This window comes from Dendrobates tinctorius, unplaced genomic scaffold (genome assembly GCF_039654945.1).
Source record: "Dendrobates tinctorius isolate UK_male_01 unplaced genomic scaffold, ASM3965494v1 ptg000155l, whole genome shotgun sequence".
Lineage (NCBI taxonomy): Eukaryota > Metazoa > Chordata > Amphibia > Anura > Dendrobatidae > Dendrobates > Dendrobates tinctorius.
The window spans coordinates 20,407,956-20,434,638 of NW_027361822.1; the positions used below are offsets into that span (position 1 = coordinate 20,407,956).

Consider the following 26,683-nt stretch of genomic DNA (forward strand, 5'->3'; position numbering starts at 1 on the left):
TCTGGATCCAGCTTATAGGGGGATCTTTGCATGATGCCATTCTAGAATATTTTCAACTTAATGAGTACTCTGCATCATCACACATAGTCTGGGATTCCATGAAAGCCTATGTCAGGGGCTTATATATTAGAGAAATATGCACACGGAAAAGCCAAAATAGACGCTACACCCAGAGTCTGATCCAGGAGGTGTCTGTTGCGGAGGCTGCGGTGATACTCAACCCGACAGAGGAAACTAAAAAAGCTTTGGAGAAGGCACAGGGGTCGCTCAGGGAAAACCTCATGTCGGCGGCAGCAAATAAACGTTATTTCCTCAAACAAAAATATTTTATAGAGGGGGAGGGAGTAGGACATTTATTGGCCACGGTCATTAGAGCACAGGACGGATCTTCATATATCAATAGGCTAAAAACGGACTCGGGTGGTCCTGTGACAGACAGTGCGGACATAGTGAGTGAGATAAGGAGGTATTATATGCGACTATACACATCAGATTGCAGTCTCACGGAGACTGAGATTGAGCAGTACCTGGATGCTCTCTCTCTCCCTGCATTGGCTGATAGCGATAGGGATTCATTGGATCGGGACATCCTGTTGGAGGAGTTGGAGGAGGCGCTTGGTCAGATGCAAAATGAAAAGGCTCCAGGAATGGATGGCCTGCCTGGCGAGTTTTACAAAACCTATGCACCCTTACTGCTACCTAAGCTACTTAAGGTATTTGAAGAGGCTGAAAGGCAGAGGGTCCTCCCGCCATCTATGAGGGAAGCTTTGATAGTTTTAATATTAAAGCCCGGAAAGGATCCAGAGGTTCCGGATTCATATCGCCCGATTTCCCTATTATCAACAGATGTTAAATTATTGGCCAAGGTACTCGCCAATAGGATGTCCCGAGTTATCTCATCTGTTATACAGAAGGATCAGACGGGATTTATCCCAGGCAGAGCCACATCTATGAACCTTAGGAAACTATACTTGGGGATTCAACATAGTTCTGGGGAGTTGGGGGGAAGAGCAATTTTGTCCTTAGACGCCGCTAAGGCGTTCGATAGTTTGGAGTGGGGTTTTTTGTGGGCGGTACTTCGGAAAATGGGCTTTGGACACAGATTTATAAATTGGGTGAGGCTGTTGTATGGCTCGCCGGTGGCGAAGGTTGGGGCTAATGGCAGGGTCTCTGAGTCTTTTCCTCTTGGGAGAGGTACTAGACAGGGGTGCCCGCTCTCGCCCTTGCTATTTGCTACTGCGGTGGAGCCATTGGCAGCTGCAATTCGGAAGTCCAGAGAAATAATGGGATTCAGGTGTGGAACTGTGGAGTTGAGGATATCATTGTACGCGGATGATTTACTTCTATATTTAGATAAGGTACATTCCTCGATTTTGCCGGCAATGGAGGTCATTCGAGAATTTGGGCTGAGGTCTGGTCTTCGGATTAATTGGTCCAAATCAGCTTTAATGCCGATAGACCCTCTCCCGGCGGATTTCTCAGATTTGCAGATACCGGTCCCTGTAGTTCGGAGGTTTAAGTATCTGGGTATAATTGTTAGTCCTGCCCCGAAGGATTTTCGGGCTCTGAATCTGGAGCCCCTGTTGCAGCGATTTAGAGCAAAAGTACATACTTGGTGTCGCCTGCCGTTGTCGAATATTGGTAGATCTAACTTAATCAAAATGGTAATGATGCCACAATTATTATATTTGATACATAATTCTCCGGTGTGGATCTGTAGGGACTTTTTTGCAAAAATAAATACATTATTCCGGGAATTAATTTGGAAGAAAAAACAGGCTAGGATTCGCTTGGAGATACTGCAGCGAGGGAAGGAGGAGGGAGGATTGGCGGTGCCAAACCCATTCATATACTTTATAGCCTCCCAGATGCAACATCTTAAGGGTTGGGGTAGAGACGGGGCGTGTGACAATGGTGGTGATATTGTGAGGGAAGGATCGGTATGGAAATATCCAGGGTGCCGGTTGGAGGTGGGAAGACGGCAGATAAATGGGGCACGATACCCCACGTTGGCTATGATTTTCAAGGTGTGGGATAGGGGTAAGTCTCTTTTGAAGATAAATGGGCCTACGGAATTGTGGCCATTGTGGCGAAATCCGGATTTGCAAGAGATCAAAAAGCTGGTGGGGTTCGGAAGATGGGAAGATAAAGGGATTTATCTGGTGTCACAAATTTTGCAAAATAATACTCTTAAGAGTTTTGAACAATTGAGAACAGAATTTCACCTCCCGCACGTCTTCTTTTATCAGTACTTACAGCTAAGACATGCATTGGAAAAACAGAGAAGGACAAATCCGGTGCTAGTGACACATAATCAAACACTACATATGCTACTTACATCTGAGTCTTCTAGGGGACTTATCTCTGAATTATATAAAAGATTATTACCTGCCCATCTGGAGACATATCCACTGACTGCTGCTAAGAATAAGTGGGAACGGGACGTTGGCCCCCTGACGGAGGACCAGTGGTCCGATATTCTAGAACAGGTCCCTAAAATGGCGGTTTCTGAGTGCCAGCGGCTTTCGCAAATATATCTCATTCACAGGGTATATAAAACACCCAGCTTATTATTTAAAATGGGACTTAGGCCCAATACACAATGTGTTAGGTGTGGGCAGGATGATGCCCACTTGATGCATGTTATGTGGGAGTGCGGGCACATTGGGGATTTCTGGAGGCAGACCCTGGGACTCATAGCCCAAGTATACCATATCACAATACGACCGTCACCTCGTCTATGTTTGTTGAATTTGTGGGAGGAGGGGGTTGACCCGGACTCTGCAGTGGCCCTGGGAATAGCACGCATCCTGTATCAGGCAAGAAAGATACTTGCATATCATTGGTTGGATCCTATGCCACCAACATTGTCAGAGCTTAAAAATAAACTAAATAATGTCATCAGATTGGAAAGGGGGGCTTATTTAAAAAGAAATGCATTAAGAAAGTTTTACAAAATTTGGCAGCCATGGATGGAGTCACCGGGTCTCCCCTCGGGCGCACTGGTACGGGATGCGATGTTGGACCAGTTGCTGTTGTGCTTGCGATGAGGGGATGCTTGGGGGGTGAAAATAAAGTCTAGTGCCCTTTGTGGCGAAGTAGATTTTGAGTGGCGCGGTGGGAGGGAGCTGGGGTGGATTGGACCTGATATCCGTGGGGGGCGGGGGGCGCGAAATATGATGCGGAGTGGCGCGGCTGGCGGGGATGGTTTTCCCGCTGAAATGAGGCACTGATGTATAATTTTGATTTTTGTTTATTTGTGGAGCCATGTTGTTTATAGGCTCAATTTTATGCAAATATCTGTGTTTTGAGATTTCTTCTTTTTATTTATTCTTACACAGGAAGAGTTTTACCCTTTAAATAATATTTGCTCTCAATGTAAATTTTACTTGCTATATAAGATGTCATATTCTTTCTGTATTGATTCCTGAATGTTTAATAAAAAAGATCTGATTCAAAAAAATGCAGAAAATCACTGGCACCATTCAAATCTGGTACCTTAATGCAGCCTCGTGAAATTGATTGAAGGTTGCCGACTTCGGGAGTAACAGGTGCTCCACCCAGTAGGGTGAAAATCGAGGACAAGATGAAAAGGTGGCACTTTTTATCCCGTAAAAAAATTCTTCTATATTGTGGAAATTTAAAACATGGATGCAGGTGTTGAGGAACTGCTAAATGCATACCAGTGTCTTGGATGTCGCATGTCTCTGAAAATGCACTTTTTGGGGGCGTGGCATGGCAGCTCATGGCACCGGCAGCATAATCTTGGAGCTCTGTGATCCCCAGCTCTAAAGCGGCACACACAATGGCACACAGGCAAGCTAACAGCCCCAAATCCCCTGCACCAGACTCCCCACCTCAGATGCCACAACCCAGGTGAGCCGCAGAGAAGAAGATGGCATTGTCCAGGGCCTCCTCATCCCGGCTCCTCAAACAGAAGGTGGAGGTACTAACTGTAGGGAGAGGGGGAGACGATGGGGAGGCAGAATCTGCAGATATACCACTTACTTAAAGAACAATGGAGTCTCTACTGGCCTCTCTGAGGAAATCTCTGCAGGCTGACCTGAGGGTGATGGTGGAAGATCTTAAAGGGGAAATATCATCTCTGGGTGAACGAACAGATCATCTTGAATCCAAAATGGCTGAGCTCACTAAATCACATAACAGCCTGCTTCATGAGCATGAAGCCCTAAAAGAAGAGATGATTGTAGTCCGGAATAATAACTGGATCCAGGGTAGGTCCCGTAGAAATAGTGTTAAGATCCAGGGAATCCCAGAGTCCATCTCAGACCGGGATCTGCCTAAGTTCTTTGATAAATTCCAGGGGGAAGTGCTACCAGAATTGGAGCTACGTGAACTAATAGTTGATCGCATTCACAGTGTACCCAAACCAAAAGCCCTAAACCCCAGTCTCCGAAGAGATGTTTTGGCAAGAATACACTTTACAGGCACTAAAGAAGCCTTTATGCAAGCTCTAAGGAAAACGCCTGCTATCCCAGAAGAGTTCCAGTGTCTCTCTGTTTTCCCTGATCTATCAGCCATGACACTTGCCAAAAGAAGGGAATTCAAACCGTGCACTTCGGCTCTAATGAAGGAGGACATAAGATACAGATGGGGCTTCCCAGTAAAGCTGATAATCCACATTGTAGAAGACACCCCCGTCTGCTTATTCCCACCCCAGGCAGAGAAATTGCTACTCTCATGGGGAATTACCCCTGTGAAGGATCAGGAGCATCGGCGATCCCCAAATATCAACAATCCCCAGAAGAAGCTGAACCCAGAATGGGACACGGTCTGACTCTATTACACACTCACTTGAACGGCACATGTGTGCTTGCACCTTTCTCTTTGCTTGTCATATGCAGCTGGGGATTCGTGCTCCACTCGTTGTATTGACTGATCATTGTTTTGACCTTCCCCCAATATAGAAGGTTTACTTCTATTACTGAACTGTTGACTGTTTTTTCTTTTTGTACTTTTCTTTTTTTTTACCTTTTTTCTTGTTCTCCTTCCCTACAGAAACATAAGGATGTACCATAATGCCCTCTCATGGTCATAGAATGCGTTTAAGTTTGTGTTTGCAGGGCTTTTCTCCACTATAATTTATTGTTCTTAGTGACGCCACTATTAGTTATATTATGACTACTCTGGTCAACTGAATTCTTCCTTATATAAGATATGAATATTAGAATAATGTCTCTTAATGTGAAGGGATTGAATTCCCCGGGTAAGCGATCCGACCTGTGGAAAGAGATCCACAAAATGGCAGCAGATGTGATCTGTATCCAAGAAATTCATCTACTGGAACCAGACACACGTAGATTAAACAATGATAGATTTCCTCACAGATTTTTTGCTTGCCACAATAACAAGCGAGCTGGTTAAAAACTATGTCCCGTCTTCCCTTCATAACAAAATAGAAGACCCAGAGGGTAGATTTATTATCCTCCACTGCTCCCTAAATGGTGTCCAATTTACGATAGCCTCTGTTTATGCACCTAACTCTTCCCAGATTGGGTTCCTTAGATCCTTCATACAAAAATTTAAAGACTTTGCTAAAGGTCTACAACTAAAAGGGGGATTTTAATATTCAGATGAATAGATCACTAGACTGTGCCCAGCCAGCGCGAAATAGGAAGGAAATGGGTTCCATTATTAAAGAATTTTGTCTTCATGATGTATGGAGATACACGCATGGTTTAGAGAGGGATTAGACTTTCTTCTCCCCCAGGGACAACTCTTACAGTAGCATTGATTATTTTTTGTTGATGATAACCTCCTTCTCAGGTGTAAGTCTGAATATTGGTATTGCGTCAAGGTCTGAACATGCCCCAATCTCTATACACATTGTGGATGCCTTACTAGTCCCAAGATCTTTTAAATGGAGACTCAACGAATATTTACTCTCTAAAAAGGAAACAGTAGATTTGGTTACAACACAATTCAAGGAATTTTTCTCCACGAATGACAATGGGGCGACCTCTGACGAGATAGTTTGGGAGGCTCATAAAGCCTTTGTTAGGGGGATCTTCATAAAAGTGGCGGCAGTGGAAAAGAGAAATAGAGAAAAGAAATTACGCGATCCATTAGACATCTTAAGTAATCTAGAACATTAAATAAAAAACACCCCTCAAGTAAAAAGGCTCAAGAAATAATTCAAACTAGGCAACAAATTAGGGGATTAATACTATTTACTTATGAGAAAAATCTAAAGAAATCCAAATCACAATACTATGCCCTGGGGGACAGGGCGGGGAAACTACTTGCTAGAAGGGTTAAAAAGAAGATGTGCAGAAGTAGGATAGACTTTTTGGATAATGAGGATGGGTCTAGGACATTCCACCCAATTGAGATTGCTAATGAATTTAGGCAATATTATAGTAAACTTTATAAATTAAGGGAGGATGCAGATGTCTCTCAACCTTCAATGGAGGGAATTCGTAGTTATCTTCAAATATTAAATCTTCCTGCAGTCTCACAATCCCAACTTGACGTTCTTAATGCACCCTTTACCCTACAGGAGATCAAGGAAGCAATCTCGATATCTAAAAAGAACTCCGCTTCCGGTCCTGATGGTTTGTCCAAACTATACTTTGACCAATAGCATCTATTCGATCCCCAATCATTTATATACATGACTAAGTGTGCAAATCGCATATGTACAGGGGGGTGGGGTGGGGAGCAAACTGAATTCTTGCCCAAGGTGCCAGAAAGCCTAGATACACCTCTGCATGTCCTACGAGGAACGTTTAAGGATCTGGGAATGTTTAGTTTGCAAAAAAGGCTAAGAAGAGACTAGTGTTGAGCATTCTGATACTGCAAATATCGGGTATCGGCCGATATTCGCTGTATCGGAATTCCGATACCGAGTACCGATATTTTTACAATATCGAATGCCGGAATCGGAAGTTCCCATAATTCAATGAGCCAGTGTTGTGGCTGTGATTGGCTGCTGAAATGATGTCATCATGATGCGCGGTCTGTGCGCATCATGATGCGCGGTCTGTGCGGGCCTGCCGGGGGTCTGTGCGGGCCTGCCGGGGCTCTGCGGGCTGCCGGGGGTCTGTGCGGGCCTGCCGGGGGTCTGTGCGGGCCTGCCGGGGGTCTGTGCGGGCCTGCCGGGGGTCTGTGCGGGCCTGCCGGGGGTCTGTGCGGGCTGCTGGGGGTCTGTGCAGGGGTGCCGGGTGTCTGTGCGGGCTGCCGTGGGTCTGTACAGGCCTGCCGGGGGTCTGTGCGGGCCTGCCGAGGGTCTGTGCGGGCCTGCCGAGGGTTGTGTGTGTGCATGCATCGTCCGATGGGACAACAAGTCCCATCGGGCAATGCCTGCTACAATAACAGTGATTGACACATTAGCCAATGATAGGACAGTAGTAGTCCCATCATCCGGTTAATGTGTTGAATGTAAAAAAACAAAAAAAAATACATACTACATATATACTACATTCATACAACATACATACATACTACATACATACTTCATACATACTACATTCATAAACATACATACATACTACATACATACTACATATATACTACATTCATACAGCATACATACATACTACATACATACTACATATATACTACATTCAAACTACATACATATTACATATATACTACATTCATACAACATACATACTACATTCATACAACATACATACTACATTCATACAACATACATACTACATACATACTACATATATACAACATTCATACAGCATACATACTACATAATACATACATACATAACACATATATACTACATTCATAGAACATACATACATACTACATACATACTACATATATACTACATTCATACAACATACATACAACATACATACACACTACATACATACTACATACATTCAATACATTCATACAATACATACATATAGACATACAGTACATATAACATAGAGTACATACTCACCATCACTTGTCACTTTGATCCCCGAAGCCAGTGTCATCTCACTGTAAAAAATATTAAACATAACAAACAACCGATATACTCCCTGATCCACAGAAATCCATGAATGTCCCACGACGATCTCCTGCAGTGCATCACTGAGAGATTACTATAGTTCACTGGTCTCACTTTATGGCAAAAGCTGCGTGGGAACTTTCTCACACAGCAATGCCAAAAGTGAGACAAGGGACTATTTTTTTACAATGGCGGAGGAATACAGTGCGGAAGGATACCTACCCGTGGATTTCTGCGGATCAGGGAGTATATTGCTTGTTTGTTATTTTAATATTTTTTACAGATGGCTTACACTGGCTTCGGGGATCAAAGTGACAAGTGATGGTGAGTATGTACTCTATGTTGTATGTACTGTATGCCTATATGTATGTATTGTATGAATGTATTGTATGTAGTATGTATGTATGTTGTATGTCTGTAGCATGTTTTATGTATGTAGTATGTACTATGTATGTATGTTGTATGAATGTAGTATATATGTATGTTGTATGAATGTAGTATATATGTAGTATGTATGTATGTTGTATGAATGTAGTATATATGTAGTATGTATGTTGTATGAATGTAGTATATATGTAGTATGTATGTTGTATGAATGTAGTATATATGTAGTATGTATGTACGTATGTTGTATGAATGTAGTATAGATGTAGTATGTATGTAGTATGTATGTTGTATGAATGTAGTATATATGTAGTATGTATGTAGTATGTATGTATGTTGTATGAATAATGTAGTATATATGAAGTATGTATGTAGTATGTATGTATGTTGTATGAATGTAGTATATATGTAGTATGTATGTATGTTGTATGAATGTAGTATATATGAAGTATGTATGTAGTATATATGCATGTTGTATGAATGTAGTATGTATGTAGTATGTATGGTGTATGTAGTATATATGTAGTATGTATGTATGTTGTATGAATGTAGTATATATGAAGTATGTATGTAGTATGTATGTTGTATGAATGTAGTATATACGAGGGGCGATCCAAAAGTAATGATAATCGGTTATTTCTATTGCACACAGAAATTAAAATAAAATGTTTTCTTCTCTGTTAGGTACCCACTAGTCCAGGAAAAAAAAAATCACTTAAATAGGCCACGATTCCCGGGAGCTACATTCATTTGAATATGAACTGCCAAGGAGTGAACATCAAAATGGAAAAAAATGAGCTCAGAGCTGTCATCAAATACCTCTGCTTGAAAAAAATGTCTACCAAATGTCTACCAAAGACATACACAGCGACTTGGTGGAAACATTGGGGGACTCTTCTCCTCCATATTCCACAGTTGCACGCTGGGCCAAGGAATTTAAGCTGGGAAGAACATCGACGGAAGATGAACATCGCGAAGGACGCCCATCCACGTCCCTCAATGAAGAAAATGTGAAAAAAGTTGAAGAAGTTGTGTTGGCAGATCGAAGAGTGACTATCAGGCAGGTCACAGGGATTTCATATGGCAGTATTCAAAGAATCCTTGCAAAAGAATTGCATATGAGAAAGGTCTCCGCGCGTTGGGTGCCAAAAATGTTAACCGACGAGCAAAAGAAGAAACGAGTTGACATTTCAATAGCAAATCTCGAAAAGTTCCAAGCAGACAAGGAGAATTTTTTGTCACGTTTTTTGACCATGGATGAGACCTGGATCCACCACTTTGATCCTGAAACTAAACAACAATCGATGACATGGAAACGAGCCGACGAACCGACGCCGAAGAAATTCAGAGTGTCAAGCTCAGCAGGGAAGGTTATGGCGTCCTTTTTTGGGACGCTGAAGGAATTATTATGGTGGACTATTTGGAGAAGGGAGCCACTATTACGGGCTCCTACTACGCAGAACAAATAAGAAGATTGCGGGAGGCTATCCAGGAGAAAAGGTGCGGCAAACTGCGGGCTGGAGTGCTGTTTCACCAAGATAGCGCACCGGCTCACAAGCCTGCAGTTGCCATGGCTACCATTCAAGAAGCGGGCTTTGAACTGCTGGAACACCCCCCCTATTCGCCAGATCTAGCCCCCAGTGACTTCTTTCTCTTTCCTCGGCTCAAGGAACACCTCCGGGGCAAGAAATTTGACGACGATAGCGACGTGATAACCACTGTTGGGGTGTTTTTTGAGGGTCAAGAATTTTTTTCAAAGGGAATTCTAAGTTTAGAAAAGAGATGGACTAAATGTATAGACTTGTTAGGAGACTATGTAGAAAAATAAATTTTTTTTTGACTATATTCATTGTGTTTATTATTGATTATCATTACTTTTGGCTCGCCCCTCGTATGTAGTATGTATGTAGTATGTATGTTGTATGAATGTAGTATATATGTAGTATATATGTAATATGTATGTATGTATGTTGTATGAATGTAGTATATATGAAGTATGTATGTAGTATGTATGTATGTATGTATGTATGTATGTATGTTGTATGAATGTAGTATATATGAAGTATGTATGTAGTATGTAGAATGTATGTGTGTTGTATGAATGTAGTATATATGAAGTATGTATGTAGTATGTAGTATGTATGTATGTTGTATGAATGTAGTATATATGTAGTATGTATGTAGTATGTATGGGTTTTTTTTACATTCAACACATTAGCCGGATGATCGGACTACTACTGTCCCATCATTGGCTAATGTGTCAATCACTGTCATTGTTGCAGGCATAGCCCGATGTGACTTGTAGTCCCATCGGACAATACCTGCACACACACAACCCCCGGCAGCCCGCACAGACCCCCGGCAGGCTCACACAGACCTCCGGCAACCCGCAGACCCCCGGCAGGCCCGCACAGACCCCCGGCAGGCCCGTACAGTCCCCCGGCAGGCCCGCACAGACCCCCGAGAGGCCCGTACAGACCCCGCCCGCACATACAGACACGCACAGTGTCCGCCCACGCACCGCCCACACTCTTCCCCCCTCCCGAACTGGATGTGCAAGTAAAGGGTTTTTTTAATTCCGATATTTGTGCCCCATTGACTTGCATGGGTTTCCGGTATCGGAATCGTCGATACCCGATACTTTTTGGGTATCGGTCCGATCTAATCCGATCCGATATTTCACTAATAGCTGTCTACAATTATCTGAAGGGATGTCACAGTGAAGAGGGGTCATTATCTTATTCTCAATTGCATATGGAAACACGAGAAGCAATGGAATGAAACTGAAAGGGAGAAGATACAGATTAGATATTAGAAAACACTTTTTGACAGTGAGAGTGATCAATGAGTGGAACAGGCTGCCATGAGAGGTGGTGAGTTCTTCATCAATGGAAGTCTTCAAGCAGAGGCTGGACAGACATCTGTCTGAGATGGTTTAGTGAATCCTGCATTGAGCAGGGGGTTGGACATGCTGGCCTTTGAGGTCCCTTCCAACTCCAAAATACTATGATTCATTACCTCTTCCTATAAAAATTTGTCAGATCTTGCTGTCCCTGCCGGTGAAGGATTTGTCTTCCTATACTGTCTGCTAAAGCAAAGTGGTTGGGGTATAATTGTTGTAGTGGTCTTCTGTGGTTTGCTATATTACGTGTTTATCTCTTGGTCCCCGTTCCCATTTAGTTTATTCCTCCCGGTCCCTATCCTCCTCCCTATTGTTGGTTAGTGCGTTTGTATGATAGAGGTTTTCTGTTATCCCTGTCTTGCCTTTGTGTCTTTAATTTCTGTCCCATGCCTGCTTGGGTTGGGAAGTGTAAAGATCATGGTTTAACAGGAGCATAGTAAGGTCAGAGGCTCGAGCTTCTCTACCTTCAAGAGTACCCCTGGGACAGGGATAGTTAGGGTCCCAGCTCCCTTGACAGTTTGAGGCCCCCCTTCCTTACCAAACACCATTACAGCGGTCTTCTTTTTAAAGGAGTTTATTTATTTTGGCAGAACAGGGGTTAATCAGCCATGTTGGAAACTCTGAGCTCTCAGCTGAGCTTGGTTAGCCACACCCATCCCCATTATAATCTTGGTCGATTCAAATCTATGTCAGAGCTAGCGATTGCTACATGGCTTAGGAGGAGAGGTGATTGTATGAGGAGTTTTGGAGGCGTCATCTGTGTGAGGTTTGTAAGTGTGGTAATTCCCTTCCCTCCTCTACTTCTACTTTGGTTTTACCTCTGTCCTTCACTCCACAGTGCATTCCAATGTTATATGTGAGTGAATATTTGTATGCTTGCTATTTTCAGTTATCTTTGTTTGTGTAGCCTTGTTTGTCAGGTTGCTGTACTGCTGTGCACAGTAGCGCCTTGCTTCTCCAGGTGGGGGAGAACAAGTGAAGGGCTAACCCAGGAGATAAAGCAAGGGTGACGGCCCTGGCATCTTTACCTTCAGAAGTATCCGGAGGAATAGGGCGAGCTAGGGCGCCTCCTAGTGGTAGGGACAGGGATGGAGACCCTCACCCCAGTTCACCTGGGGAGCTGAATCATGACAGAGGCCATGATGTTTTTCAGTGTGCAGCATATGGCACTGATAGAATCCATCACTTCAAATATTTCAAGCTCAGCCCAAAGTTATATAAAACGCTCAATGGTTTTTGCTACATTTTTAGCCAACGTTTGTAGGAAACTGAAATACCAAGGTCTTTGGAGACGTTATGCAGCTATTAAACTGCTTGTGCTTGGTGATGATGCATTTCCGGTCTTGTCAGACAACTCAAACAAGGAACGGGGAATAATACAAGCATCAAAGCCTCCAATCATAAGTGGGGACAAAGAGGTCAAACTTTTACTGAACCACGGTTCAGTATGATATTGTCCTTTTTTCAAATTGAAAAGAGGTGCTGGATGCCATCAATCAAATATTGAGAAGGAGAAGCTGAAGGATCCTGTGGCTGCGCTGTAGGTGAAACACCTTTATTGAGGAAAACAGGATAAGCTGAACTATGCAATTCGAGAGCAGACCTCTCCATCAGATGAGATACCTAAGCTACTGCACAAGGCAATTGGGGGATTTATTCCCTACCAGACATTAGACGTATTCATACAACCAAGTTGGGAAGTACTTCATGACCTTGGATGTATGGATACGTCCAGGCGATTTTGCGAGCATAGGTGCTGTGTGCACGCTAGCACCGCCGAGTGTTCAACTGACATGATAGCTGACACCCAGCAATCACTGCCAGGAGCGGTGCCCGCACTGCTTCCTTCAGTTTAACCCTCTAAATATCTATATATATAAGATAGATCTATAAACGTTTTTAGGAAAAAATATAAACAATAAAAGTACACGTATTTGGTATTGTCGCGTCCAGAACGACCCAACTTATAAAACTATCCAACTAGTTAACCCATTCAGTGAACACCGTAAAACAAATAAATAAAAAATGAAGTAAAAAAAACTATGCTTTTACATCACACTGCTGAACAAAAAGTGGAATAAAACGCAATAAGAAAATGAATGTAAATAAAAATAACATAGCTGACATCATCATCTTGTCCCGCACAAATAAGCTGCCATACAGCTCCATTAGCCGAAAACATAAAAAAAACTCAAATAAAAAAATAGTCTTTTTTATAACATTGCTTTTATTGTGTAAAAGCACCTAAACATAAAAAATGATATAAATGAGGTATCGCTGTAATCATATTGACCTGAAGAATAAAACTTGCCTTATCAATTTTACCACACGCGGAACGGTATAAGAAACAAAAAAAAACAATTCCTGAATTGCTGGTTTTGGTTCATTCTGCCTCCCAAAAATTGGAATGGAAAGCGATCAAAAATATCATGTGCTCGAAAATGGTACCAATAAAAACAAATATAGAAATGTTGTTCGATGCTTTCTATGGCCCTTGTGTTACGATATTGGCAAGATCGTTATGTGTGCTCCATTACAAGTTATCATGGCAACCATTAACCCCTTGACCCCCGGAGGTATTTTCGTTTTTTGCTCCCCTTCCTCCCAGAACCATAACTTTTTTTTTCTGTCAAAATGGCCATGTGAGGGCTTGCTTTTTGCGGGACGGGTTGTACTTCTGAACGACACCATTGGTTTTAACATATCGTGTACTGGAAAATGGGAAAATAATTCCAAGTGCCTTGAAATTGCAAAAAAGTGCAATCCCACAGTTTGTTTGGTTTTTTTTTTAACCATGTTCACTAAATGCTAAAACTGACCGGCCATTATGATTCTCCAGGTCATTATGAGTTCATAGACACCAAACATGTCTAGGTTCTTTTTTATTTAAGTGTTTAAAAAAAAATACAAAGTTTGCTTAAAAACCCATAGCGTCTCCATTTTTCGTGATCTTGGGTTGGGTGAGGGCTTATTTTTTGTGTGCCAAGCTGGCGTTTTGGTGCAGATACAATCTTTTGATCACCGGTTATTGCATTTTAATGCAATGTTGCGGCAACCAAAAAAAATTAATTCGGCATTTTGACTTTTTTTCTCATTACGCCGTTTAACGATTAGGTTAATTATTTTTATATTGATAGATTGGGCGATTCTGAAGGCGGCAATACCAAATAGGTGTATGTTTCTTTTTTTTATTGTTTTATTTTGAATGGGGCGAGTGGGGGTGATTTGAACTTTTGTTTTGATTTTGGCACTATTGTAACAAGTCAGTTCCTGAAATTTCTTACCTACTAAATATTCTACGATGAATTGTGAGTAGTGTTGTTGAAATGTGAAAGCGTTTGGGAACCGCAGCAACTACGAAGTGGCATACCAAGTAAAGTTATACAGTGGAGTTCCCAATGGCTGGGGAGCAGAGGGTATTAAAGTTACTAACGATTTACCGACTCAATGTCAACTGAGATTTAGACTCTAAAAAAAAATCAACAAAGCCAACGGCGCTAAGCGCAGATCCACTTGGTACGAAGCTGCAAGTAAATAGACAAAGACCACTCAACTTGTCCACAAATGTATAATCAATATATATATATGAAACTTGCGCTAAAAGGATGTACCAGGGTTCAATAAAAATGTATGATACTGACAATACCAATGCTGAACAACGAGAGGGGTCAATTACCTTAAACAATGCTTGGGTGATATAAAAACAGTTGTAGTCCTGGAGAGAAATCCTTGGGAGAAAGATAGATGAAAGGTCCTTTCCAGTCCTGAGTAGCGGTCTAGCAGTAACGAGTAATCCAGATGGATAAAGGTAAAGTCTCCATATAGAACTCTGTCCCGGCCGGAGACTAGCGTGCAGTTAGAGTAAAACAGCGAGCGTCTGCATGGACTACAGACTCCGCGTTAGGAAGCAAGCCTGCAAGGTCCCAGAACGCTACAGGACCTTGCGTGACGTCACAGACACATGATGAGTCACGTGACAGGCACTAAGGCGCTAGGGAGCGCTGTAAGGGCCAAAAGAAAAACATCCTTTCCTACGCGTTTCGGAATCCTCGGATTCCTTCCTCAGGGATGGCCCCAGAAAGTAGTCTGGCCCTTATATAGCACGCAAGTACATGTGGCTGTTACACATTAAAAGCGAACAATTCAATCTCGCTGTTTAGACCATTTGGGATCAGAGTGTTTAGGTCAAATATCCATTTACTCTCTAACCTGGACATCTGGTGAATAAAATTACCATTCCTCCAACATTTTTTAACCACTTGAATGCCGGTGACCTTGGTATTGCTTATACAACCCCCATGATGTGTGAGATAATGGTTGGAGAGGGGATGGCCTGTAAATTTCTGCATATATTGCGTAGATGTTCACCAACCCGAAAGCTTTACGGACGTATTGTTCGTCCTATATATAATTTTCCGCAAGGGCAAGTAATGCTGTATATTACCCCCTTTGTATCACACGTGATGAAATCATTGATTAAAATTTCTGTAGATTTATTCATAATTGAAAGCTGTTTTTCGCTACCCAGCTTCCTGCAGGGCGCACATTTTCTACAGGGAAAAAAACATTTAGCTGATGTTGTAAAGGGGGTCTGTATCCTAACATGGGTCTCGAGATGGAGGGGGCTACTAGATTGCCCAAATTGTTTGCCTTCCTAAACACAAACCTCGGGTGTGCTGGCAGTGCCGCATACATACTACATATATACTACATTCATACAACATACATACATACATACTACATATATACTACATTCATACAACATACATACATACATACTACATACATACTACATTCATACAACATACATACATACCACATACATACTACATACAGTCATGGCCAAAAGTATTGACACCCCTGCAATTGTGTCAGATAATATTCAGTTTCTTCCTGAAAATGATTGCAAACACAAATTCTTTGGTATTATTATCTTCATTTAATTTGTCTTAAATGAAAAAACACAAAAGAGAATGAAGCAAAAAGCAAAACATTGATCATTTCACACAAAACTTCAAAAATGGGCTGGACAAAAGTATTGGCACCCTCAGCCTAATACTTGGTTGCACAACCTTTAGCCAAAATAACTGCGACCAACCACTTCCGGTAACCATCAATGAGTTTCTTACAATGCTCTGCTGGAATTTTAGACCATTCTTCTTTGGCAAACTACTCCAGGTCCCTGATATTTGAAGGGTGCCTTCTCCAAACTGCCATTTTTAGATCTCTCCACAGGTGTTCTATGGGATTCAGGTCTGGACTCATTGCTGGCCACCTTAGAAGTCTCCAGTGCTTTCTCTCAAACCATTTTCTAGTGCTTTTTGAAGTGTGTTTTGGGTTATTGTCCTGCTGGAAGACCCATGACCTCTGAGGTAGACCCAGCTTTCTCACACTGGGCCCTATATTATGCTACAAAATTTGTTGGTAGTCTTCTGACTTCATAATGCCAAGCACACGGTCAAGCAGTCCAGTGCCAGAGGCAGCAAAGCAACCCCAAAACATCAGGGAACCTCCGCCATGTTTGACTGTAGGGACCGTGTACTTTTCTTTGAATGCCTCTTTTTTCTCCTGTAAACTCTATGTTGATGCTTTTGCCCTAAAAGCTCAACTTTTGTCTCATCTGACCAGAGAACATTCTTCCAAAATGTTTTAGGCTTTTTCAGGTAAGTTTTGGCCAACTCCAGCCTGGCTTTTTTATGTCTCGGGGTAAGAAGTGGAGTCTTCCTGGGTCTCCTACCATACAGTCCCTTTTCATTCAGATGCCGACGGATAGTACGGGTTGACACCGTTGTACCATTGGACTGCAGGGCAGCTTGAACTTGTTTGGATGTTAGTGGAGGTTCTTTATCCAACATCCGCACAATCTTGCATTGAAATCTCTTGTCAATTTTTCTTTTCCGGCCACATCTAGAGAGATTAGCCACAGTGCCATGGGCTTTAAACTTCTTGATGACACTGCGCACGGTAGACACAGGTACATTCAGGTCTTTGGAGATGGACTTGTAGCCTTGAGATTGCTCATGCTTCCTCACAATTTGGTTTCTCAAGTCCTCAGACAGTTCTTTGGTCTTCTTTCTTTTCTCCATGCTCAATGTGGTACACACAAGGACACAGGACAGAGGTTGAGTCAACTTTAATCCATGTCAACTGGCTGCAAGTGTGATTTAGTTATTGCCAACACCTGTTAGGTGCCACAGGTAAGTTATAGGTGCTGTTAATTACACAAATTAGAGAAGCATCACATGATTTTTCGAACAGTGCCAATACTTTTGTCCACCCTCTTTGTTATGTTTGGTGTGGAATTATATCCAATTTGGCTTTAGGACAATTCTTTTTGTGTTTTTTCATTTAAGACAAAGTAAATGAAGATAATACCAAAGAATTTGTGTTTGCAATCATTTTCAGGAAGCAACTGAGTATTATCTGACAGAATTGCAAGGGTGTCAATACTTTTGGCCATGACTGTATATACTACATTCATACAACATACATAGTACATACTACATACATACAACATACATAAAACATGCTACAGACATACAACATACATACTACATACAATACATATAGACATACAGTACATACAACATAGAGTACATACTCACCATCACTTGTCACTTTGATCCCCGAAGCCAGTGTCATCTGTAAAAAATATTAAAATAACAAACAAGCAATATACTCCCTGATCCGCAGAAATCCACAGGTAGGTTATCCTTCCGCACTGTATTCCTCCGCCACTGTAAAAAAATAGTCCCTAGGCGAACTACTACTCCCAGCAATGGGGGACTGCTATGGGCACCAGGTTCGCGCCCAGCTATGCAAATTTATATGTAGGTATGTGAGAACATGAAACTATTTTTCCTGCTGGTAGTCTGCGCGTGAACCTGGTGCTCTGGCACCGCTTCATAGACGATATTGTTTTTATTTGGTCTGGGGGGCCTATTCTCCTAACAGATTTTATTAATGGACTAAATAAAAATTGTTATTTTTAAAATTTACTGCGACCACTAGTCCCATAGAAATTAATTTTTTGGACCTGAAAATTTTTATTCAAGATAATACTATTCAGACACAACTATTCCACAAACCTACCGATTCAAATAATTATATCTCCTTAGAAAGTTGTCATCTTCCTAGCTGGTTTTTGAATATTCCAAAAAGCCAGTTTATACGAGCTCATAGAAATTGTTCATGGACACAAGATTACAATATTGAGTCCGATGCCCTAATTAAAAAATTTTGTCAAAAAGGGTACGATATCCAATCTCTGTGTGCAACCCGGGAACAAATTGGGAATATACCACGTGGACAATTTCTTAGACATAAAATAAAAAATAAAGAAAATCCTATTATGGAAGAAATCCCCATTGTGACTCAGTTTAATTCTAACAGTCAGATTCTTAAAAAAATCGTGAATAAATATTGGGGAATTTTGAGGAATGACAAGGTTATTGGTGCGGCACTGCCAGCACACCCGAGGTTTGTGTTTAGGAGGGCAAACAATTTAGGCAATCTAGTAGCCCCCTCCATCTCGAGACCCATGTTAGGATACAGACCCCCTTTACAACATCAGCTAAATGGTTTTTTTCCCTGTAGAAAATGTGCGCCCTGCAGGAAGCTGGGTAGCAAAAGACAACTTTCAATTATGAATAAATCTACAGAAATTTAAATCAATGATTTCATCACGTGTGATACAAAGGTGTAATATACGGCATTACTTGCCCTTGCGGAAAATTATATATAGGACGAACAAAACGTCCGTTAAGCGTTCGGAATGGTGAACATCTACGCAATATATGCAAGAAATTTACAGGCCATCCCCTCTCCAACCACTATCTCACACATCATGGGGGTTGTATAAGCAATACCAAGGTCACCGGCATTCAAGTGGTTAAAAAATGTTGGAGGAATGGTAATTTTATTCACCAGATGTCCAGGGTAGAGAGTAAATGGATATTTGACCTAAACACTCTGATCCCAAATGGTCTAAACAGCGAGATTGAATTGTTCGCTTTGAGGCTATGTGCCCACGTCTGTTAAAACGCAGACTAAAAACTGGACTCCTTCCCAGAAATCGCGTTTTTTTCCGCGCGATTTCACCGCGATTCTGTTCGCGATTTTGCCGCGATTTTCTCAAGCGCTTTGAAGCATCGCTTGGAAAGTGATTGACAGGTTGGTCACACTCATCAAACATAGTGTTTGACAAGTGTGACCAGCTTTTTACTATTGAGGCCGCCTATGCGGCCTCAATAGTAAAAGATAAAATGTTAAAAAATAAAAAATCAGGGTATATTTACCTTCCGACGTCCCGCGCTGCATTCCCGGCCACAGCGTTCCCAGTAATGCCTTGCGAGACCTGTGATGACGTTGGTCTCACGTTACTATAGCGATCTCGCGAGACCGCTAGAGTCACGCGAGACGTCATCACAGGACCTTGCCGCAAGGCATTACTGGGAACGCTTAGGCCGGGAATGCAGCGTGGGACGTCGGAAGGTAAATATACCCCGATTTTTTATTCTTTTTTTTACAGGGGTATGGTACCCAGGGCCTGGAGGACAGTCTCCTCTCCTCCACACCCTGGGTACCAACTGCACATGAGACGCTTAACTTCCCGCATGGTGGGCATAGCCACATGTGGGAAGTAAGCGATTCTCATGCATTCCTATGGGTGCGGAATCGCGGCAATTCTTTGTGATTCCGCACAAAAGAATGACATGCTGCGATTTTTTCCGCGATGCGATTCCGCCGCGGAAAAAAGCGCAGCATTAGCACAGCATGTGCGGAATGCCATAGGAATGCATGGGGTGCGTCATGTACAAGATTTTTAAACGTTTTCGCAGCGTTTTCGCGCCGAAATTCGCGGTAAAAACGCTTAAAAATCGCATCGTGGGCACACAGCCTTAATGTGTAACAGAGCCACATGACCTTGCAGGCTTTATAAGGGCCAGACTACTTTCTGGGGAAATCCCTGAGGAAGGAATCCGAGGATTCCGAAACGCGTAGGAAAGGAAGTTTTTCTTTTGGCCCTTACAGCGCTCCCTAGCGCCTTAGTGCCTGTCACGTGATTCATCACGTGTCTGTGACGTCACGCAAGGTCCTGTAGCGTTCTGGGACCTTGCAGGCTTTCCTCCTAACGCGGAGTCTGTAGTCCATGCAGACGCTCGCTGTTTTCTTCTAACTGCACGCTAGTCTCCGGCCGGGACAGCATTCTGTATGGAGACTTTACCTTTATCCATCTGGATTACTCGTTACTGCTAGACCGCTACTCAGGACTGGAAAGGACCTTTCATCTATCTTTCTCCCAAGGATTTCTCTCCAGGACTAAAACTGTTTTTATATCACCCAAGCATTGTTTAAGGTAATTGACCCCTCTCGTTGTTCAGCATCAGAATTGTCAGTATCATATATTTATTGAACCCTGGTACATCCTTTTAGCGCAAGTTTCATATATATATTTAGAGATTTAGACTCTGCAGTTTCATGACTGGGGTAAAAGCTGTGCCCCGTCGGAAGTTTCATAACATGGGTTTCCATTTTCTCATTTTTACACAAGGCACAAGGTGAAATGTCAGATCGCATGCTGTAAAGCCACAACTGGACTCTAGAGCAGTCGAAACATGTTATGTGTAGTGTTGAATCATGATTCTCGATTTGGCAGTCTGATATAGGAGTATAGGATTGATGAATGTCAAAAGAATGCTGCTTTTTGACTGCATTGTGCCAATTGTAAAGAGGTGAAAAGGGATAATGTTAAGGGTTTGACTTTTAAGGGTTGGCCTTGTATACCAAGACATTTTAGACAATTGCATGATTCCAACATTTTGGGATCAGTTTTGGAAAATCCCTTTTCTGTACCAACACGATTGTGCCCCAGTTAATGTGAAAGAACTTGACTATGACAGCATAAAAGCTCTTGTGGGTGTAATGTGTAGGTGTCCCAATACTTTATTCCTTATAATGGATATCCTATAAATCAATATAAAAATTTCAGTGCATATGTGTTAGTTTTCATTATTCACATTCTACTACATTTTTGTAGTTATGTAACTGTAAAACGTTTACTTGTACAATTTTCTTCTTCTCTTTTCTTATGCAGAAGGAGACTTGATCTATACCTAAAACATTTCCCACATCCCAAACATAAAAATGGCTTCTCCCCTGTGTGAGTTCTCTTATGTGCAACAAGACTTGACATTTGACTAAAATGGTGCCCACATTCTGAACATGAATATGGCTTCTCCCCCGTATGAATTCTCTTGTGTGTAACAAGACTTGACATTTGACTAAAATGGAGCCCACATTCTGAACATGAATATGGCTTCTCTCCTGTGTGAGTTCTTCTGTGAGTAACAAGATATAACTTTAGCCTAAAACATTTCCCACATTCTGAACATGAATATGGTTTCTCCCCTGTGTGACTTCTTTGATGTCTAACAAGGTCCGATTTCTGCTTGAAACATTTTCCACATTCTAAACAGGCAAATGGCTTCTCCCCTGTGTGAATTCTCTTATGAGCAAATAAATTTGATTTGTTTGCAAAAGTTTTCCCACATTCTAGACATAGATATGGCTTCTCCCCTGTGTGAGTTCTCCCATGTCTAACAAGACTTGATTTTTGACTAAAATATTTTCCACAATCTGAACATGGATAAAACTTCTCCCTTTTGTGAGTTCTTTCATAGGGATCAAGAGTTATGTTACGCTTAAAATATGTCTCATGCTCTGAACATGAAAATGGCTTCTCTTCTGTGTGACTTCTTTGAAGTCTAGCAAGAACTGAGTTCAGGTTACATTTCTCACATTCTGAACATGACAATTTCTTCTTTCCTGTGTTAGAGCTTTGATTTTTAACATCCCTTCTGTGACTTTTGTTTTTCTTAATAGTCTGTGATGAATCACAATAGAAGACATGATTAAAATGATTAGGTGATGGATCTTTGCTGTGAAGGGCTGCTGCTATAGTTGGTATAATGCAATGTTCTTCATATGTAACTTCTGTGACACCAAGATCATCTGATTTCAAATCTGAAGATGCCAGAAGCCCCTCTAATCTCCCGGTAAAGTCATCTGCTAAGAATAAAACTTTATTAATTTTTCAATAATATAACCTTGAAAATAATATATAAATATTACATATCAAAATATAATGTCCATAAAAATTAAAACCGATGTAGCAAAATGCTATTATGCACTAAGACAATGGTGACAAAATAGGTCACATTTTAATATTAGAAAAAGTAAATGTTAGACCACCAGGCTACTCTCTGTGTTGAGGCCATCTTCATAGATTCAGCGTACCTCTCACCACTATTGTGATTAAGACATTCAAAGTAGAATTGTAAAGGAACCTCTTAGTCAGTCATATTAGGTGGTGCCTGTGTAACAAGGTTGCATGGGGTGGTAGTCGTGGGCGATGTCACTAAGGCACAATCAGTCCACACTGCGACCCCTTGCACATGAACAAACAGTTCTGATCTCAGCCCTGGGTCACGGTGTGTCACCTCAAACATATGGCTCCTCTCCATGCGGGAACAGATGCACCACATGACACACTCTTTAGGCCCCAATAGCGGCAACTGGTTTAATGAAGATGTAATATAGAAGAAGGCAACCATTCCAGATCTGTCCCTAGTCACAGCAACAGCTGCAGAAGCAACAACTCCCACTTGCCTTTCTGGAGCCAAAAGTGCATAGGTGGGCACCTGTGAAGTCCTTATGCCCATAACTGCTCAGCAGCCCTTTAGCAGCTCTGTTCCCTCCATACACCCTCCATACACCTGTTTGGCATAATCCTTGACAGTTGCATGCACTTTAGTGCAGAACAGAGGAGCAGTACGGGCAGTCATGACTTTCGAGAAAGTGGAAGACTTTTTAAAGTGATTTCCCAAGCATTACTTTGTGAACGATAAGTGGGAAGCTGAGCAAGTTGTCACTGATAACAATAAAAGCCCTCCACCCCTGTTTAACCCAAGTCCAAAAAGTCAGGATTTAATTCTTATGGTTAGTATCAAGACCTGCACCCCTTTGAGTTTTAGTAATCCTCACTTTAACATGATTAATTCCAGAGTTCTTGTTAAGAACCAATTCCAGTATCTTAGGATCTTGCTGACCAGGAATTCAAAGAGTTAAATAACAGACATAATCAGGCAGAACAAGACTAACAAGCATCAGGAGAATTTAAGGACAAACACAACTTAACACTTAACATTATATATTGTGGTAGCATTTAGGAAGTCTATGCTGGCACCATCTGGTGTCCAAACATCTTTTTCGTCCTGGTTTATGGCGGCAAAAGAACAAGCCAAACGAAGAGTGTGCACCCAACAGAATCAAGGTCTTGCTAAGGACCCATTGAAGCACCATTTGGAGAAATGGTGTCAGCCTACCCCTGCAACCCGCTATTTTAACTTTGTGCAATAAAGAGACGAATTTTAAAGGATGGTTGTAATGCTAGTCACTTCTCATGGCCAAGTGAGTCGAAGTGGTCAACGAGTCCAAGGTCAGAAGCCAGAAGGGTATGTCATAAACAGAAGAGACAAAAGCGTAGCCAGTTAATGTTCCGAGGTCAGAGTACTGGGAGATTAACGGATCAGAGCTGAAGAGTTTATATAGGCAGATGGTCAGAACGAAGTCCAAAGTCAGGCAACAGATCAAGTAAACAGAACACAAGGCACAGGAGAGTACAAAGCACAAACCTCACAAGATGAATGTATGTCTGGCAGTGTTCTGGGAGAAGCTGCTCAGTTAAGTAGGCATTGCAATTACCCAGGATAGTGAACTCCTGAGACAGCTGATGCCTTTCAGTCACAAATTGGCTAGTCGAGCTGTCAATCAACACACTGTCAGCACAGCACGCCCCTGTACCAGATTGGATAGCCATGCTGTCCATCAAAGTACTGACAGCTTCAGCATGCCACTGTACCGGATTGGACGGCCGAGCTGTCAGTAACTGCATCCCAGACACCCTGATGGGTGGAACCGTGACAATGGTGAGTGCGACCGATTTCATTCTACCTCCTCCCATTATATATTGTGGTCCTTAACCCCTTCCCGTGTGTATAAACTTGGTACACACACGTGGATTCCAATGCAAAATCGTGATTTTAATAAGGTACAGTACATACAGTGACGTTTCGGTCTGTATGACCTTCATCAATGTTCCCTGAGATGCACTGTGAGCTCTTATTAGATAGGCAAAATGCCATAGAAAGCTGAGCAGGCTGCTTGTGGCCATTTATCGGTCTGACGTGCGCATTGTGGATGCCAGCAATGACACGGCGTCCGCCGGGACAAACGGAGGACGCCGTGTCATTGCTGGCATCCACATTGCGCACGTCAGACCGATAAACGGCCACAAGCAGCCTGCTCAGCTTTCTATGGCATTTTGCCTATCTAATAAGAGCTCACAGTGCATCTCAGGGAACATTGATGAAGGTCATACAGACCGAAACGTCACTGTATGTACTGTACCTTATTAAAATCACGATTTTGCATTGGAATCCACGTGTGTGTGCCAAGTTTATACACACAAGTCAAAGGATTGGGACCCTACTTGTGCACCACTATCATTGAGTTGTGCCAACGGTTTCTATAAACATTTAACCCCTTCCCGACCTGTGACACAGCGTATACGTCATGAAAGTCAGTGCCAATCTGACCTGTGACACATACACTGCGTCATAAATTGATCGGGTTCCTGCGGGTCAGGTGACCGGGGTCAATGAAAGGTCACCCGACTCGCAGATACGTGGGGACCTATAGTAATGCCCGAGATCGGTGCTTTCACCGATGGCAGGCATTTAATCCCTCTGATGCCGCTGTCAGTAGTGACAGCGGCACAGAGAGGCATCGTGGTAGGGAGGGGGATCACGTTGTTGCGGTGGTCTCCATGGTGACGCCCGGCTCCAAAATGGCCGCAGGGTCCTTCAGGGTCCTGGCGTGAGGTGGCTTCCCTCACTGCCTGTCAGATCGCTGATCTGACAGAGTGCTATGCAAACTGTCAGATCAGCGATTTGACTTTATATAGCATTGTCCCAATCTGGGACAATGTAATAAAGTAAAAAAAAAATATATAATGTCTAAAAATATTTTTTTTTAAAATTCCTAAATAAAGAAAAAAAAATATTTCCCAATAAATACATTTATTTATGTAAATAAAAAAAAATTACACATATTTGGTATCGCCACGTCCGTAACGATGTGCTCTATAAAACTGTCTCACTAGTTAACCCCTTCAGTGAACACCGTAAAAAAAAAATAAAAACGAGGCAAAAAACAATATTTTATCATATACCGCCGAACAAAAAGTGGAATAACACACGATCAAAAAGACGAATATAACTAAAAATGGTAGCGTTGAAAACATCATCTTGTCCTGCAAAAATCAAGTTGCTATACAGCATCATCCGCGAAAAATTAAAAAAGTTATAGCTTGAGAATAAAGTGATGCAAAAATTATTATTTTTATATAAAATAGTTTTTATTGTATAAACGCGCCAAAACATAAAAAATGATATAAATGAGGTATCGCTGTAATCGTACTGACCCAAAGAATAAAACTGCTTTATCAACTTTACCACACGCGGAACGATATGACGCCCCGCAAAAGAAATTCATGAATTGCTGGTTTTTGTTCATTCTGCCACACAAAAATCATAATAAAAAGCGATCAAAAAATGTCATGCGCCCGAAAATGGTACCAACAAAAAAGTCAACTCGTTCCGCAAAAAACAAGACCTCACATGACTGTCGGCCGAAATAAGGAAAAATTATAGCTCTCAAAATGTGGTGATGCAAAAACTATTTTTTGCAATAAAAAGTGTCTTTTAGCGTGTGACAGCTGCCAAACAGAAAAACCCGCCATAAATAGTAAATCAAACCCCCCCCCGTTATCACCCCCTTAGTAAGGGAAAAATAATAAAATAAAAAATGTATTTATTTCCATTTTCCCGTTAGGGTTGGGGCTAAAGTTAAGGTTAGGGTTGGGATGAGGGTTTCCACTGTTTAGGAACATCAGGGGCTCTCCAAACGTGACTTGGCATCTGAACGCAATTCCAGCCAATTCTGCGTTGAAAAAGTCAAACGATGCTCCTTCCCTTCTGAGCTCTGCCATACACCCAAACAGTGGTTTTAACGGCACAAAGCTGACACATCGCATCACCAAAAGAACACCATACCTACAGTGGAGCATGGTGGAGGTAGCATTATACTTTAGGACTGCTTTTCGGCAGCTAGAACTCATATTTTACTCAAGGTGGAGGGTATTATGAACAGTTCATATAACAAATAACAAATGGAACCCTATCAATCAATAGTTGTAGCAGCAATGATCGATATTATTGGAATACAACATAACTTTTAATATGTATCATATAAACAGTAGCAATGCATACTAACCACAGGTATTAACCAAACAAATT

At 41.9% G+C, this 26,683-nt stretch overlaps 1 protein-coding gene across 5 annotated transcripts in view; it reads right to left on the bottom strand.

Moving 5' to 3' along the window:
• Nucleotides 1–21,175: 21,175 nt before the first annotated feature.
• LOC141051066 (oocyte zinc finger protein XlCOF7.1-like) overlaps nt 21,176–26,683 on the bottom strand; it is a 100,902-nt gene continuing 95,394 nt past the window's right edge. For 3 of the 5 annotated variants that reach the window (XM_073547905.1, XM_073547908.1, XM_073547909.1), the window contains exon 7: nt 21,176–22,346. In XM_073547905.1, coding sequence (XP_073404006.1) covers nt 21,304–22,346 — 1,043 coding nt within the window. In that variant the 3' untranslated portion in view covers nt 21,176–21,303. The remainder of the gene's footprint in view (nt 22,347–26,683) is intronic. The other 2 variants (XM_073547907.1, XM_073547906.1) reach the window with 2 other exon arrangements.